Raw genomic sequence first — 19,760 nt, forward strand, 5'->3', positions numbered from 1 at the left:
GCCAGCTGCCGTGCGTAGAGGATGAGAGAGGAGGTCGAACCGGTCGTTGTCGTCGCTTCGATCGTTCGCGTCGTTCCTGCCTACGTCATAAAAGTCCTTCCGTCATTATCATCCGAATATTCGCAAATTCATTTTACTGTTGAAATTATTTAGCGACGTTTTTCGGTCGACCATTTGTTCGAATTGATTAAAGCAGCGAACAGTCGGTTACAACGATCAATTCTTCATTGCTAATTCATATTAACACTTCCGTCCTCGTGTTGTTTCGAATATGGCTTTAAAATTTGTTTAATATGTATTTCTGTTACCGTCATTTGTCATCATCCCGATTAGCAAATTGCCGAAGCATTTTTTATTCTTGACCGCATCATAAAAATTTCATCATAAAACTTTTACGTAAAATTTTAAATCTATAATAAATAAATAAATGAATAAATAAATAAATAAATAAATCTGTATACATATGTATATTAATATATATTTTTTCTGTTTATTTTCTCTTGCTTCGAAACGTTATGCGTCCTTTCCTAATTGTATTTGGACCTTCTCTTTGGGATAACGTATTATCGAACGACGATAACCTTAGGAAGTAACTCTGGACACAAATGTTTATGATATAAGCAGTTTTATTGCGGCTAAATAATAATAAAGCTGTATAGCAGTCGTGTGTCACGTGCCACCAAGTGGCATATCGAAGCATATATCGTGGATTTTCGCGCGAAACTCGTTTGACTACCACTTTTCTGTATAATCGCCGTATATCATTAGACGAAACGTATGGCTTGAGAATGTCGGCTGCTGTGCGGCAGAATGATAGTGGAACGATGTCTTGAAAACCTGTCAACCGAGACGTGACGCGTTTGCGTAATGCCACTCTGGCAAATTGTACTTCTAGATCAAACTACCCAGGAATCCGCTTAGTCAGTTTCCTTTTATTAGAAAATAAATACTTCCTTGGAACATAATACGCACACCTTTCTGTGCGTGGAATAGATAAATCCGCTGCTGGACAACAAATTAGCAAGACTGGATAATTCGCCTCGATAAAAGTTGTTCTCTAAGGAACTTTATTATTGGCGTTAGATGATTTAAACTGCGGACGCGATATCGTGCCTGATAAAATCATAATCGTATTGCCGTCATGATGTCGGGTTGTTCTACACGACACGTGTATGCTGAGATTTGCAATCGATTTAAATTTTTTAACACAGCCATAATTCTTCGCGACTCCTCCAATTTATTATAATTTTATGCACGAGTTCAAGGATACTTAGTCTATGCTAAGAGGAGAGAGAAAAGGAGAGAGGAGGAAGAAGGAGACGGAGGGAATGAGTCATACGGCTCCACAAATATTTTTTACGTATCTCCGAGATTCTAAAGGGCTCACTCTCTCTTTCACTTTTCCCATGTCCCTTCTCTTTATGTAACGATACCGTTAGGGTCTAACAGATAATCTTGGAGTCATCGGGGATTCTGATAATTTGCGTCACGAGAAATCGATAGAGAAAGAAGCTGTACTTGTCGACCGATAAATCTCCGAGACGCGACTCGTTACTCTACCATTATCACCAACATACTTTTACTTTCTTTATTAAATCATTCGTTCAATCTGCGTCGTTAATTCCACTTTGTACTTTAACGGCGTCATAGTATTACGTAATTACACGAAATTACTTGTACTTTATTTCAACTTTGCTTTCGATGAATTTAAAGAATAATTTTCACGATCGCGATGATACGCTTTAAAAATGCCTCTCGCGAAAATAATTGCGCCTCGCCTCAGCCACGGGAAATGTTCCAAAACATTTCGAAATTATCTCGCGGGGCGCAATTATCCGAGTAACTGCCGCCGCGACAGGCGGCGCTTAATTTGTCGTGTCGCCGGGTTGATTTTCACCCGGCGCGTCAACCCGGCTACGAAAATTCCTATCAACAGGTTGTCACCGACCTCTCTGCCGGCTCTGCTGCAGCTCCGCAGGCGAGCGGAAAACCGGAGCAAGAGCTGTTACGCGCTACACGCACACCGTGCGTGTTGTTCATTAACTCTTAGATCTTCAACGCGTGTTTATACGCAGATAGCAATTTCGAAGAGAAATTCCCAGCGTATTCTAATCGTTTCTGGCTGTTAGATCTGAATTTATCATGAATAGAATACTATCTACGCGCTCCGCGCCTCAGTCATAAAGTGGAATAATATTATCATTATTATATTATAATAAAAATATTAATAAATATATAAAATATAATAATATTATATTTATTAATATATATAATAATATTATATATATTAATAATAATATAATAATATTATTATTAAGATATAATAATTTATTATTATTATTATATATAAAAAATATTATTATTATTATTATATTATACTAAAAAATATAGTAATAATATGAAAATATAATAATAATGAGAGAGATTATAATATGAGCATTTAACGACAATGTAATTAATTCTGCATATAAAAAAGAAAGACAAGTATATTTGAAACATAAATCGAGAAATTAAAAAGACAGAGTCAATAAGCTGGAGTCAATAAGCTGGAGTCAATCATTAAAAATCTTTGCGATTTTTTAACAAGTCCATCGAATGATTTCTACATTCCTATTTAATAGCATTTTATGTAATTAAACTCAAGTTTGACGTTCATCATTTTGTTTGCAAAAAGATCGCTACGTGTCTTTATCGTCTTAATGAATTGACTTTACGAGCTGAACGCAAGAGAGTAAAACGTCGATAATCGTAACGAATTCAATTGCACACATTTAGAAGCCTTTTAATTTGATAAAATTAATTATCTCGGCAGCTTTATTTTGACTTTAACTTATCGAGTATTTTACAAATTCCGGCAAGCTGAGTAACACTATTACACGGAGGAACTGACGTATATGAACATACGTGTTTTTATCTCTTATTATCGATCATCTTGATGACGTAAATCAATTTGAATGCGCATGTAAGAATATATAAATCTATAAATCATTATTTGAAATTCGAAAGCTTTTAAAAGATTCAAAGAGCATTGAAAAATCTTTTATTTTATTTCAAAATCGTGTGTATGTGTATATATGTGCGCGCGCATATTTAATATATATATTTCGACACAATTTAAGCATGTTATTAATGCGCATTTTTATTTAATATATAATTTATGCTTGCATAATTTATATAAAAAAAAATTTTTTTAAATTGTTAAGAATTCACGTGAGTTCGATAAAATCACGAGACTTCTCGAGAGCGAAAAATTTGAAACTTGAAAATTAAAAAGATTTTTTTCTGAAATTTTTGTATCGCATTATACTTTTCGATGCGTTCTCGAAAAAACTGTATTAAATATGGAAAAAAGGAAATAAAAGAATTATTGCCAAATTTAATATATAATTTAATACATATGCGAAAGATTATCAATTACTTAACGAAAATGTACTTTTATCGCATGCCGACATCGACCTTGACTGTCTTGACTGTCTTCCTTCTCGCATCTGACGATCATTAAGGTCGAAATATTTAAATTGAATTTACGAGATCTGGCCCCGGGGCTACTTCGTAGACTACTTCACGGAGGTTGAAGAACCGAGACGAGGAACTGAGCGGCAAATATACGCAGACTAGTGCGAAGGACCGTCATCCATCATAGAGCACAACGAAATTCTCTGTACGCGTGTGATGACCATCTTTCCGAGAGATTCTCGATATATATGTATGTATGTATGTATATATATATATATATATATATATATATATATATATATATATATATAAATTATAATTGTAATATATAATTATAATTGTAATTACAATTATAATTTATAATTATAATTATAATTATAAATTATAATTGTAATATAAATTATAATATATTATATATATATATATATATATATATATATATATATTATATTATATATTATATATTATATTATATATATATATATATATATAAATTATAATTGCCAATGATTAATTAGTACATTTTCTTTCATATAATGACTAGATATGTATATATATTGATTGGATGAAGAAAATGTAGTAATTAATCATTGTTTCACATCAAACGGAGGAAACAAATTCACGTTCACACGGTTGAGATGATGACTCGCGGTCATTAACAAATCTTCAACGTTATTCAATGTTAATTCGAGAATTGAACACAGTGCAGCCTCCGCGTGCACGCACTTCTAAATTCCGCTGATGATCTTGGAGCGTACACGATTTATACACCCGACTGCGTCACGGCAAATGTACTTCGTCTCGGCTTCTTAAGTATTGCCTAAGTAAATCGACGTCGATTAATCAGAAATGACAGGAGGACTAGCCGGCTGCCCAGCGGGCATAGTTCCTCGCCGGTTTCGTAATTAGAGGCGCTAATTTCGCATACCTGCGTAGTCTGACCGACGTAATTTCTGGATTTATCGCCATTATTTTTCTTGAAGGCGCGTCTCCCGTTTGAGAGAGACAGAAAGTACACGTGAGATTCCGGCTGTCCGATTTAATTCGCCAGGACTACCTCGAGCCGTCGTCGCCGCGCGTTCGCATTACAGACGGTTAAACATAATAATTCGCAGGATTTCTTTATTCAATTTCCTTCAAATTCGCTTGAATAAGTCACACTCGCGAGTCGTCTCCGCGATCGACTATAAGTGTCTTCTGTCAATTATAACTGCCAATTTTTATTTATCGCCGCCGTAATTTGCATCGAGAAATTCTTTAATTGAATCAAGTCCATTGAACGATGAGAGAACTCCTCCAAGTTCCTGCAGAAAAAGTCTATATGCGAATATTTAACCTGCCAATCAGCGAGTTTATCTCGATTCTTTTTCAAATATATCATAATTAAATCAACGAATAGAAAAGAGATAAAACTTAATTTGAAAATCACGAAAATTATAATCTTGCCACTTTTGGTCTTCGTCATTATTTTTATTAGAATTTATAGCTTCGTCACGTCCTCTATGAATAAATTTCACAATTCGTAAAGCGAATAATTTTCTCAGGATCTAAAATTTATTAATTGGAAGTATCGATTGGCTGATCGATTGATAAAGATACGTAATTTGTATTCGACAACAATGAATTATACTGCGTCAAGAAACCTTGGCCAATCTAATCGCTCATTCTATCGCATAATAATATGTAGCGAAAATTGGGTTCACATGAAGCCAAAAAATTTATCTACAAGAATTTATACTAATAAATTATTTATAAGTGTTGGCCTTATTCTCTTAAACTTGCGTGAATGTACAATATTTTAAGAAAGAGAAAAACTTTTTGCTTTAATATTCTTATCTCCGAAAAGTTCCACTTATTCTTATATATTTTTTAATAACTTATTTTAATAATTCTTATTTTAAATTCGATTAGAGAATTAATAATGATTCGTACATGAATAGATTAGAGTCATTGCAATGTACTTTCGCAAAAAAAAGTTAAGTAATCTAACGAAAACGTAGGAAATGCATAATTACAATTTAATAATTTATACGAGATTTATACGAGGCTGATAATTTATATTAATATTAGGTATATTAATTAATATAATTTTTATTTCTTTAATTTATATTAGATTGATGATATAAACCAAGTCTACTTGGTAAAACTTATGATCTTAAAACAAGTCAATTAGTGTTTTTCTCTTTTAAATTCAAAATTGGCGATTAATGCAATCGATGTTATTGCAGTAAGTGTTAAATAGTTTTATGACTTACTATTTGTAATCCGCAATATATTAGTGCTATTTCATGTATATTGTACAAATATTTATTTGGATAACACATAATAATGTATTTTTATATATCATACAAAGTATTGAACTTATTTTGAAAATCTCTTTTATTTTATCGAGACTCTATAATATATAAATGCAAGATTGAATTTGTAACAAATATTTCAAATTACAAATCCCTATCAATTGCTTCAATGTACTTGGCTAATTAATTATTGATTTCATATTTAATTTTGACTTTTTTTAGGAAAATTATATATATTTTTTGAGGAAAAATTTTTATAAATTATTTTTAGGGATATTTTTTTATTAATAAATGCTTCTTCTCTCGCGTTTTTTCTAATTGTCTTCGCGCCCCTCATATTTCCCGTTTGCTAGTCGTGCTAAAGAAACGAAAAAAAATTACGCGCAGCAGACTATCGCGTTACGTGAACTATGCGCGAACTTGACACCGGCAAGGACGTGTTTCGAAAGGAGGAAATAAAAAAATAGCAGCTCCAACCCGTTAAAGGACGCGCCAAGTCAGCCGTTGAAGCCTCGAGCGAGACCGTCGATCGATTACCAAATAAATCACGATCCACGACAACCGTAAAGCGATCGTTAACCAAACTCTCCGCTAGCGAGCTTAGATTATCACTCTTCTCGCTTCTGTTAAATAGCATACATAGGCACAAAACATGAAAATTAAATCCTACAGCACGAAAATTTCAAAACTTTCTAATTAAGAAATTTAAATTAAAAAATCTATATTTCAAAAATTTATAATTAAAATGTGTACATATTTGATCCATCTTATACAATGCAAATGTATGAAATATTCATTCCATATTTCATAATTCATCTAATGCATAATTTTTTTTCACTTTTTCTTTAAAATTTTTCATTAAAATTTAAATATCAGTTTTTAAAGAAAAAGTGAAAAAAAAATTATGCGTTAATTTTGTCCAGGAGTATAGTTTAGAATTTTTGTCTACTCGACTCGCAAGGCATTCAAAAATTTTTCAGCTAGAAATAACGAATCTTTCATCGAACGCGATAACGAGAGTTAATCATTCTTCGAGCTCTTGTCGCGCGAAGGGCCCGAGAACCGCCCTAGATCCTCAGGCGTAGCGACACAACGATCTCAGGAGAGAACCTGCTGTTTTACGTAATAACACTCGGTCGAACGGAACAACGACGCCAAGAAACTAGCTTCTCTGTTCACGTCTCTCTCTTCGCGTGTTCAGAATCGTTTCTTCGACTCGGACACGTCATTCTGGTGCGATACCTTCGTCCACAGCGGCGTCAAAAGACAATTCACTGCCCTTTCCACGAAGCCAAATACCCGCACGATCGTTACCTTCGGAACAGCACGAATCTCGTGATCGGCGTTATTGTTCGGTAATGATGCGCGCCTTATTACGGATGAATGAGACCTTTTAACAGCATTAATGACCCACCGTAGACGGAACAAAAATTTTCAAAAAAAAGCAAAAATTAGAGATCGAAAATAGCGGAGGGTACTGATTATCCCGAGATGTAGGACCCCTGAAGGGCTGTACTGAATTATATCGTGACTTATGTCACGTCTGATCGATTAATGACATTTATAATAAACCTGAGATATTCGGAAATGGTATCATATTTTGACATTACTACAATTGAGATTACTACTTAAAGCAAAAATTCAATTATTATGAATTATTCAATGCATAATAATTGTGCAATATTGTCAATAAAATATCTTGCAATAAAGTAGGCAATAAAGTGGTAATTAAACGTGTTACATATAACAATTTCGTCGTAATTGCATAATTAATATATTGAAATATTCATGATTTGATATTTGATTCATATTATGCGCAAGATAATATAAGCCACAAGCGTTTCACTCCAAAATAGATATCAAAAAGGATAGGCGTTAATAATCGTCGATCGTGACGACTGCTTATCCTGTTCTTCGTTCCTGACGTGAAAAAAATATTAAAAAAAAAAAAATAAATACAAAGAAAAAAAAGAATTAAATGAGATTGGAGAAACTAGAAACTAGCATGTGAGAGGAATGAGATAGAGAAAAAGGAGGATAAAGGAAGAGATAAAACGAAACGGAGAGGCAAGACGAAGGAAGGAGAGAGCGAGAATATTAGAGTACGTGGAGAGGGAAAAGAGGAAGGGGGAGTCTCTATGCGGTACCCGAAGCCAGTCGGTCGGATATGCCCCGAGGCCGTGATAGACAAGGTCAGCCTCTCCCAGCCTCATATATGTATATGCTCCTGCTACTGGCAGCGTGTGCTCTCTGCTCTCTTTTACGTTTATTTATTTATTTATAAATATACCGCACGCGGTGCGCGCTCTTTTCTGCGGCGTCCGCTGCTAACGTGCCGTGGAAGCGGACGGTGATGGTTGCCAACCGAATCTCATCCTCGTCGTTTCATTCCATCGAACATTGTCGCAAAAGATACGCGAGACGAATGTCTATCGAGTCCGAAGTACAATACATTCTCGCGACTATGTCACGTTCACGTAGGAAGTCATTAATTTGCATTTTAGATCGGGAAACATTAAGTTTTCTGCAATGGCGGTCGCCGCCGCCGCCGTCGCGAGTTCCTGAAACCGATTACGACTCATCTCTTCGTCTCTCGTTCGGTCATATTCTCGCTATTTGTATTTCTCTTTCTTTCTCTCTATTTTCCTCTCTCTTTCTCTTTCTCTCTCTCTCTCTCTCTCTCTCTCTCTCTCTCTCTCTCTCTCTCTCTGACATCAAAGTATTCTTTTCTTTTTACAGATATTCGGTAGCAAGGCGGACCTGCAGCTCCATACGCAGATCCATATGCGCGAGGCGAAGCCGTACAAGTGTACGCAGTGCTCCAAGGCGTTCGCCAACTCCTCGTACCTGTCACAGCATACGAGGATCCACCTGGGCATTAAGCCGTACCGTTGCGAGATCTGCCAGCGGAAGTTCACCCAGCTGAGTCACCTACAGCAGCACATTCGCACGCACACCGGCGACAAGCCATACAAGTGCCGGCATCCGGGCTGCACGAAAGCGTTCAGCCAATTGAGCAATCTACAGAGCCACTCGCGATGCCACCAAACCGACAAGCCGTACAAGTGTAACTCCTGCTACAAGTGCTTCTCCGATGAGCCCAGCCTGCTCGAGCACATACCGAAGCACAAGGAGTCGAAGCACCTGAAAACGCACATCTGCCAGTACTGCGGCAAAAGTTATACCCAGGAGACCTATTTAGCGAAGCATATGCAGAAGCACGCGGAGAGAACGGACAAGAGACCGCCGATCATCGGCACGGGCCTCAGGCCGTCGATACACGCGATGACCACCCATCATCAGGACCACTATTGGCCCAAGGTAAGCCCGGATTCGGTGATCGGTGACCTGCACGAGAGGCTGCCGCACCATCACGCGGAGTACCATCAGAACCAGAATCCGGAGATGCTGCTGCCGGGACACGGGCATCGCACGGGCGAACCCATCGAGAATGACTCGAGGCAACAGACGCCCCAGCCTGGCGCGAATCACCATCCCAACAGTAGTTCGGCCTTCACGCCGATCTCGTCGATCTCGATCAACTCGATCTCTTCGATGCAGCACCCGTTGAATCCGCTGAATCATCTGCATTATCCCGGCAGTCATCACCCGGCGTCCCGGCCGTATCTCTACGAGGCGTTCAACACGACGCAGAAGTCGTCGCCTACGTCTTCGTCATCCGGCGTGACGCCCGGCACCACCAGCAACCAAAACGCCACGTCTTTCCCGAATCAGCTCATCAGTCTCCACCAGATCAGAAATTATGCCCATCAGCCGAATCTCGGCAATCTGGGCAACCTGGGGAATCTGGGGAACTTGAGCAATCTCAGCAATCTCAGTGCCACGATGGAGAGCCACGCGCTGCTGGGCGGTCTCAAAGAGAAGCAGTAACTCTAGCTGGTCTTGGAGATTAACTTCAGGAAGCACTCGCGAGCTCTCTTCATCACGGTTCTTTTATTCTTTTTCTTCTACTTTCCATGACACGGCACGTTGTGACTTGAGCTCTCGCTTCATCCGGCTCGATCGTCTTCTCCTCTCCGTGATCTCTTTATACCCGTCTAATTTATTTTTTACGCTGGTGTATACGCAAATCCCACGCAAATGACTCCGAAACTAACTTTTCTTTCAAATGTTTGACTTCGGTGTTTAACTGCATTTTGCATTCGTATTGCATAGGTATGTATGCCTGTAAGAACAATAGCGCGTCTCATCGTAATCTTTTAATAGATTAATGCTTACGATGATAATCGTTGCCAGAAAATGGATAAGAGGTACGAGATGTATGCTCGTATGGTCGAAATCATTTTCGACAACCCGTACAAGATTATCGCTCTCTTTCCTTTTCACCTTTCTCTTCCTCTTTTTTTATCTTCTTTCTTTTTTTTTAACGTCTTATCTATAAGTCTTTCGATTTCGCGTGTATAACTCGCGTTAAAATGCGCTTACGCGTTATGTGTTATTATCTATTGTATAAAATATACATATGTTTTATTAAAACACAGATGAGCACAATGATCTAATTTAAGAATGAATTATTACACGCAGAACAAAAAAACAAATTTATTTAGATTAAAACTATTCTTTTAGTTTGATTGCCAATTAATGCCGCGCTCTCCAATTAGTAATCGATTTGTGAAATCGCGGTGACGATTATAAAATTAATTCCAATGAAGGTTTTCAGCATAAAAATTGTTTTCTGTATTTTCTTTTCTGTAATTACATCTTGGTACCCCGATTGTTAATGAAATTGGAAGCACATTTATAAAATATTTACAGTGACGGTTCACAGTACAGTTAACCAAAGCTCTAAATCACACATGTACGTTACTCGCGTTGTAACATGATGGAAACCTCGACGGTTACATTCCTTAATGTAATAAGACTGACGTGATGTAGTTTAAAAAAAAAACTATATCTTTACATACTGGTCTAATTATTAATAATCGATATGATCACTATCGATCGTCAAAAACCGTTTCGTTGTCTCTCGCGATTAAAAATTCAATTTCTACGTCCGTTGAGAATAAAATCGATATTTACCGGACTCTCTCAGATTATCCACGCTTCTCGGCGTGCTAACGTCCTCGCCAATGATCATGCGTGCCAATTACGAGCTAGAAAGTTCTATCAATACGCATTCGTCGCGATATAATCCGTACGATCTGACGACGTTTGAATGATAAAGTGGAGCACGATCATGGATTAACTCGTATTCGAACGGTAGACGATATACTTTCATAATGCTAGAAAGTATACGATACGCCGGTGAGATGAATGAACTGATTTCTTCCTCAGTTTATCGTGAAAAATCTTAGTTGTGAACGGAGACCGAGATCATTTTTCATTGATAAAAATGTTCAAATGATTTATATTTTTATATAGTTATATATATATATATATATATATATAATAGCAAAAAAATGTGTGTTTTTCAATAAATTCGCTCTCTAAACGAAATTTTTTGAATTCGGCGATGTTCACTTTTTCGACACACAGCCCTATATTTCTTATCACTCTTATGAAATTATTTTGGACGATCGAGATTTCAACTGGAATTATTTTTTACATTGTTCCCACAAACTCGAGGAATGTTTTATGTTTAATTAATTAATATATTTCAAGTTCTAAGATATTAATTATGCAGTTTTCTTTTACTCTTGTGTTTTATTTACGTATTTTTCTCCGTTTTATGTTTTTTGTGTTATATATATATATATATATATATATATATATATATATAATACATATACATACATACATATATATACATATATATATATATATATATATATATATATATATATATATATATATAAAAGAAAGCACTATATTATAATTTCATCAAAAATATAGTTTACATTAAAATTTCATTTCTCGTAATGTTTGTGTATACGAGTTTTAATTATTTTAAGAAATTTCGCGATTTACATGCAAATCACATCTCTTGACAGACAAATAAATGTGAAACGTATGACATAAGTGGATTGATAAATAAGAAAATTAAATATACACTAAACACACAAAATACATCGTATAATGTACGTCGTAACGTGTCCGCGGATGAAAACAGATAGAGTAAACGTACGAAAAACGAACGAAAAATTCATTTTAGAACATTCGTAAAATTTATGCAGGAACACCAATGGTAACAAAGACATAAGGAAGAGAAGAAAAGTGTAGCGCGAAGCGCATAGAGAGAGACTGGCATATAAAGAGTTATACAAAAAGGAATGTATAGAAGTATATATGGGCACACATACAAAAAAGTATAAAAGCATCACGCACATTCTAAGAGAGCCGCACGGAGACCTCCTCTTGTAAATAGGTGCTATATAAATAAATAAATATATGCATATATTAATAAATGAATAAATATATGCATATATGCGTATATACAAATACATAAATAAAGAAATAATTATTATTATCGTCACATCGAGACATCGTCTTTATTAGCATCATTATATTGTCATCTCTTTATGATTATTATATTATTTTTATTTACATTATTATTACTATTATTATTATTATTATTATTATTATTATTATTATTATTATTATTATTATTATTATTATTATTATTAATTATTATTATTATAATAATATTATTATTATTATTATTTGATTAATATTTTGATCGATCATTTAGTAGGTGTGTAAATTAAAGAGAAAGCACACAGATTTTCTAATAATGTAAAAATATTCTAAGTACCTTATTTAAGATCTAAGTAATCTTATGTAATCTGTTACATACGTGTGTGCGCGTTGCGTGCGCGCGTGTTGAAGAGAAAGAAGAGATGAAAGGAGAAAGAGAGAGGGAAGAAGATAAACATGTATATGCGAACTATTGTAGATAATTTGTTGTTACGGTGCCAGACGTGTTTTCCTTCGGGGTTCCTGTGTAATTCACGTTCTATCGAGTTCTATTTGCGTTATGCTCATATTCAATGTTCAAATTATGTTTAAACAATATCAAGTTTGATCGTTAAGTTTTGCGTTTTTTAATCATACATTTTACATGTGAATTCCGCTTTTATTTCCGCTACTCTGTCGACTTACGACGAAAGATGTCGCAGTGCCAATTTATTTCCGATTATTGTGTCAAGATAAATCTGCGTACCGAGATGATGATTCACTCGGTGAGAAACGAACCCCGTAGTAGTCATGTCCGCGCCTTACCTTATGCTCAAGTTGTTTAAAACTATTACGTTGTTATTAAGGTGATGCTAGAACAATGAATGAGAGAAGGGGCGAGGGGTAAACGTTCAAAGTTCATTTTCTTGCTGTGTATAGCCAGACGGCGGACCAGATTCCTTTACAAGACGGCATGTGACTCGCTATCTCTGGATATCCCAAAGTAAACGTCAAAGAATGAACAGGTAGAAAAGAATATAAATAATCGCGTGAGTGCGCACGATTATATATATTGAAAAATGTTGGATATACATACATCTTGATTTAGGTTGACAATGGGGCGAGGAAAAATGTTTCGAGTAATAAGTGCGTAATTAATCTACACAATAAATACAGGGAAAAGGATAGATAGATAGATAGATAGATAGATATCCGTCATTTTTGTTGATAATGAGAAATGTAGGGAACGCGAAATAGGACGGATTCGCATGACAGCAAGGGACAGATGCAAGATAAGAGCAAAAAACTCCGAAACCCCGCGCTTTAAATGTGATTTCTTCTGCCTATTCTTAGTTTCACATTGATTATATATTATTATTATTATTAATATTTTATTATTATTATTAATATTATTATTATTATTTCGTTTAATAAACTGTCACGTGTTAAAATAAAGGCAAAGGAGAATTTCTCGACATGTAATGTTGAGTTATTTTGTTTCTCTATTTTCTCAAAACGATATGAATTTGCTTTGGCCTTTCCCTTCTCTCTCATCATACAATCGTCCCTCCTTTCATCCATTTATTTATTTTTAAAAAAAGTATTTCAACTTTATATTGGCGATTATTAATTTTTTGAAAAATAAGAAAAGGACATTTATTCTTCACACTCGGATTTGTAGGCTAAAGTATTGAAAACTCACCAAGAGAACATCGAACGATACGCTGAATAAAATAATATACAGCTTATCTATCGTGTTTAAATATTTCCATAGAGATATTAAATGTTGGAACACACGTTAGGATGATTAAGGCAAGGATTTCACATCTCAATTTAATGTGCATTAATCCGTAAGTACACATACGTTTTTTTTTTTAGTAACATAAACCTTGGATTACTGTAATTTATTTTTTTTGATATACACATTTGAAGATAATGTATTTAAATTAAAATAACACGTAAGGATTTTCTATTATTAGAAAAAAATTATCATTGTTAAAATATATTGTTATTGGAACATATATATTATTGTTTTTATGTTTCATGTATCCTCACGTATTTACAAATTACGGAACATAAGTTATATAAAAGAATAAAATAGTACAAGTGTGTCTTTATACGATTTTATTTTCAACCGCTATTCTTATTCATAATTTTTTTCAGAGCGCTTTTTCTTCATATTTTTAATTCATGTAAATGGGTGTAAATTTGCTTTTTATTAAATCACCAGAGTATCCTATATCCGTTTTGTCAAAGTATTTTTTACCAAATGAGAAACTAAAATAGGATATATACATACAATTAGTTTTTAGCGGAAAAAGATAATTATTATATTATATACGTGCGCATTGAAATAATATTCTCTTTTAGCTCTTATAAGTTATTATTCTCTTTTGCGGTAAAAAGATTAAAGAAAAAAGCGTTTTTTTTTTCTCGCTAACCATTGCCGCGAACTCTCTCTTCTATGCGCCACTTTGTTCCCGTTGTTCGTCACTTGGATTATTTTATCCTTCGCTGACTTTGTGTCGCAATCTCCTCTGTCTCTCATTTCTTACGTTCGATTACGATAAATTTCGCGAGACACTCAAGCGCACTCGGTTATTAGCGCTCCGCGTGAGCACTTCGCGGACAAATGCCGTCCAATTCTATTCTTTCGTTGTATATAAAATACAAAAATACGGGAGATCGTGTGTCGCGACATTAATGATTAAAGGGAATTTTTCATCTATACTTCTATGAAATACCCTCTCGTGCCAGAGAATATTAGTTTCGGATGAGATGTGATAGTATTTAGGAGAGGCGTTGTTTATAAAATCGCGAACGTACGCAAGTGTAAATCGATCGACGAAGTTGTTCTTTGTCCGCGACTAGTTCCTCTGAATGACAACGATCTTTTGGGAGACGCGAAAATGAAAGGTGGTAGGATACACTCTTTTAGCAATACTTATAGCAAGCACGGAGGGAGGGGGCATACGAAGTCTTTCGATATGATAAAGAGGACGTCGATGAACGCTCGCTTAATAACGCAAATAAATTTCGCATTTGGAGCAATAATTTACGATCTGCGTCGATTATCGTATATAAGTATAAAAACAGAGAAATCTCTCTTCAGGACAAATTGCGAGTAGCGAGGACATTTGCATTTTAATATGATTTAATAAGATAGAGAGAGGTGATTGTATACCCCACGATTTTCTAACAAAATCGTATGAATCGTACTGTATGTATGTATATTCTTTTAAATGAATGTGTCTATACGATTTTCATAGCAGTGAGAGACGATCCATCAGATTACATATTCTATCCTGGAGAAAAAGGCTTCGCGCAACCTCACTCTTTATATATCGTTCTCTCTTTCGGTAAAAAAAAATAGTCATTATTACTATATACTTCAAGTATACAAGTTGTAAATGAATGTTTCTACAACCAGCATACTTTGCGTAACCATTAGTCGTCAAGAGGAAAAGCGAGGAAATATATACGTGTGTATGTATGTGTATGAGTGTGCGCGTATAGATGCGTGTGCATTACATCTGTGTGTTACAAAGCGCTCGTAAAAGAAGAAAAAATCTGTAGCGAAGAAAGAAATTGATGAAAAGAACATATGTGCGTGCGTATATGTGAGAGCAAATATATATATATATATATATATATATATATATATATATATATATTGTATGTATATATTTGCGTGAGAGAAAGATAGAAAAAAAGAATGCGAGAAAACGTATATAAGTGGCACACATAAGGAAAAACAATATATTAATTATTGCGTGGTACGAACAGAACTGTGATATTTTATTGTATAACTCTGCGAAAGAGAGAGATGAGAGAGAAATATGAAGAGAGATCTCTATAAAGGAGAACTATACTATTGCGCGCGCGAGAGAGAGAGAGAGCGAGAGCGAGAGAGAGAGAGAAAGAGAGGGAGAGAGAGAGGGAGGAATATTATTGTATTTTACAAAAAAGTGCATCCTTAAACGCAATTAAATGCAATTGTGCGGGAACTGTACATACACCTGGTGTCTCTCCTTTTAAAGGTATAATAGGATACCCCTGATTTTTTCGAGTTTTCAATTACATAAGTAATGCGTACATATATATATATAAACATACGAAAGAGACATTTTATTGTTCGATAAGAGGAAGCTCTGTCCAGTCGTTCTCGCCACTCTATGTGAGGATATGCTCGGTGTTCTCGGGCCGCGCGATCGGCCCATCGTCTGATCGTTTCCTGTTTGTAAAGATATATGTATAAAAAATATATATATACATACATGTATAAACTAAATGTGTCGTGAAAACGTATGCACGGAGCACTGCGACGACGTACCGAACGATCGCCAATGAAGAAGGAGAAAGAGTAATAATTAGTGTAATAATTGTGTCTATAAAATTCGAAATATGCCGAGCGATAAATCGATCATCCCCCCCCCTTCCCGTGTTCTTTCCCCTAAAGTTACATCTCCCAACATTTACTTCGATCGTTCCGTGCGCTCCCATCTCTTCCGCTTTACCCTTCTCGTTTAATTGCAATTTGCAGCAAATTATCCGCAGCAAGCGACGACAAATGTTTCACGAAAATGTGAAAGCGACAAGTTTGGATGTAGTTGTAAGCAAAAAGAAAAGGATGCAAAGCGATGGATACAGCGGCCAAGTGACATTTAAATCATGTACCAAAACACGACTATGTCACGACTGTCCAAGTCTCTTACTTTGGAATAATTACATATTTTGAAATATGAATCTCTTTATCAAAATTGACTTTATCAATTCTGTTGTTGGTGCTTTATATAAATACTCGGCTATCGGTAGTCTCGTTATTCAAATGCTGCCATTCGATCGTCGCGTTATATTTATCTAATCGATGCAGAATAAATAAAGCAACGCAAAATGTGAGACGAAAAGCGAAATGGGATGACTGCGTTCTAAATGCGCTTCGAAAATACATGCATACGGTTTTTTATCCCGCCGGACGCGCAGGTAATGCAATACTGATCAAAATGTTTTCAATAAATCTCAAATGTTTTCAATTCCCGGATCTCGCAAAGGGCAAAAGAATGTAACTATCGATTTTCACTGTACCTTTCGCCTTTACGAAACGAGCTGTGTTCTCTTTATTTGCACTTTTTCTGTACTTAAAATAAAGCACAGGATCAGTTGCTTTAGAAAGAGAGAGAGAGAGAGAGAGAGAGAGAGAGAGAGAGAGGGAAAAAAAAAAGGGAAAACAGAAAGTACAGAGAGGGTAACTAAAAAGGATGGACCTACAAACTCGCAGCGACAAAATTTTTGCCGGGAAAACTTTACAATGCTCCACAAACGACATAATTGAAAAAGCATTACACGTAAGGGGGATGATTTTCTTCGTATACCGCGTCGCAGCCAGCTACACGTCTATCGTACTAGAATATAGCAGACTAAAGTACATTGCACACGAGCGTGCTAATCTATCGTTTAAGTCTTTGTACGGTGATCACATAATTTAAAAAAAAAAAAAAAATCTGTGACTCAAAAACTTTGAATCATTGCTATCCTGAAATACACAAGCGGGGTGAATATTTAAAAATATGATTATCTCCAATAATCATCATCGTTCGACAAAGACTTAAACGATCGTTGCACGAAGGAGGCAAATTGAGATTTCGGTGATCGAGATCTCTCAAGGGATGAGAACGGGACGTCCTGCGTTTTTCCGAATCTCACGTAGTTTTTATGTCTGTAGAGTCCTTTTTAATGCGAGCACGATACGTATGTACAAACGATGGCGTGATGAGGCTCGTGTTGCTCTGTGTTTGTAGCGTGAAACTCGTATGTCGCTCATATTCGAATCTATCTCGCATCAATTTGATTCTTTTTCTCTCTCGTGATTACTCTGTATCTCAAAAACTAAATCAAGTATCATATTATTTTAAAATTGGCGTGTGGAAAAAAATATTTTAATTTTTTGATTTTAATATAAAAAAGCAAAAAGAATATCTAATGTAGAAAATATTTAAAATTAACATGTATTTAAAAATTAAAAAATTAAGAGAGAGAAAAAATACAAATATATTATTAATTAAAATAATATATAATATATAATATTTCTGATTTCTTACAAATATGGCATTATGAAAGATCTTTCCAACACATTTTATGTTAGAATATATGTAACAATCTTTTGTATTCTATTTTCAAGTCGCAAAGCAACATCGACTATTTTAATTTCGGAGTAATTAATTAATCGCGCAAACGATCGATGACGAATATTTAATTATTCCGACTTTGCTTTACTTCTCAGTATGAATAGAATCGAGAAAGAATAAATAATTTGAAGGATATTATATCATGGACATACGATTTTCGCGCTATTTCATCAACAGGAATTTGAAAATCGGAGGAACTCTCACAAAATTCGGGCGAGAAAAAGGAGCTGTCCATTTTGTTCCATTCGAAGCGCACGAGAAACACTTTTGCGCAAGAGAAATGGATTTTATCATCGCAAATTTACTTTACTAAATCACCTATTTCTAAGTTTTATCGAGGTTTCGTATTAAAATCGATTGTAAATAAAGGATCCGACTCGGGACATGTCAAAGTAATAATTTAATATTAAGCATGCGATAGACATATAAGAATCGAGGAGCACGACCAACGATTTTACGAGGAAATGAAGATGACTGAAGGATGTTCAAAAATGTTTTGTAAATTATCGTTATCGACCTGATTTTATATCGCGTCGCTTCGCTTGCTGTTTTAAGATTAAAGTCAGACAGCCCCCTCGTCCCTCGCAGAGTCTGTTCAGAACGTCTAGCTGTATCATCGTCACGGATCTCTCGCGATCGTCGACCGACGTCCGATTTTCAAAGATTTTACGACTATTTCTCGAATTTACGTCCCGCACACAGCTCTGTAAAGCAACAACACACCCGCCCCAAAACATCGAAAGACACACACACACGTACACACTAATTGTTCGTCCTTTTTAACAAATATAACAGAACTTACGTCTTACCCGATGCGAGAGCGTACGAGGCGGAATGTCATTGCAATGGAATTTTTGCGGGGAAGAGAGTGGCAATTTTTTCTTCTTGTCTCTCACGCAGGAGAGACAAAGATTATCGCACACATACCTATAGCATTGCATTGGCATGCCGTTTCGTTCGCGGTCTTTTGTAACCCTGTGCCACCTGAATTAATCGAGCGCGTAGAGGAACGACTGAATCACAAGATCGGATTGGCCACTTTACGGCTTGTAAATGAAATATAAGTGCCGTTTCAGAGTTTCATCATAATTCTCGTTTATTTACGAATCGAGGACTCTCTCGATGCGCGTGAGTAATCTAAGATCTCATAACATTTTACATAAAAAGAAAAATCCTAACCTACGTCAACAAGAGAACATTACAAAAAATTATTACAAAGCATTTTTTAAATGTAATGGGAAATTACACAATTTTTTTCGAAAAATATAAGCATATTAGATTTACTTAGCAAGCTTAACGATTCTAAAAATGTCCATTGTGAAAATATGATCGCGAATAAAATATGATACATATGAAATCTTCAGTTTTATATATATATATATATATATATATATATATATATATATATATATATATATTACTTTAGGAGCGTATTCTAGAGGTCAAAATAAGACATTTTTTTCTTATG

At 35.3% G+C, this 19,760-nt stretch overlaps 1 protein-coding gene across 3 annotated transcripts in view; it reads left to right on the plus strand.

Moving 5' to 3' along the window:
- LOC145967589 (zinc finger protein rotund) overlaps positions 1-11,156 on the plus strand; it is a 149,398-nt gene extending 138,242 nt beyond the window's left edge. For all 3 annotated transcript variants that reach the window (XM_083092619.1, XM_083092620.1, XM_083092621.1), the window contains one exon: positions 8,493-11,156. In XM_083092619.1, the coding sequence (XP_082948745.1) occupies positions 8,493-9,644 (1,152 nt within the window). In that variant the 3' untranslated portion in view covers positions 9,645-11,156. The remainder of the gene's footprint in view (positions 1-8,492) is intronic.
- Positions 11,157-19,760: the final 8,604 nt, after the last annotated feature.

This window comes from Camponotus vicinus, unplaced genomic scaffold (assembly GCF_025532165.1).
Source record: "Camponotus vicinus isolate PSW18456_S1 unplaced genomic scaffold, iyCamVici1.0 SCAF_2, whole genome shotgun sequence".
NCBI lineage: Eukaryota > Metazoa > Arthropoda > Insecta > Hymenoptera > Formicidae > Camponotus > Camponotus vicinus.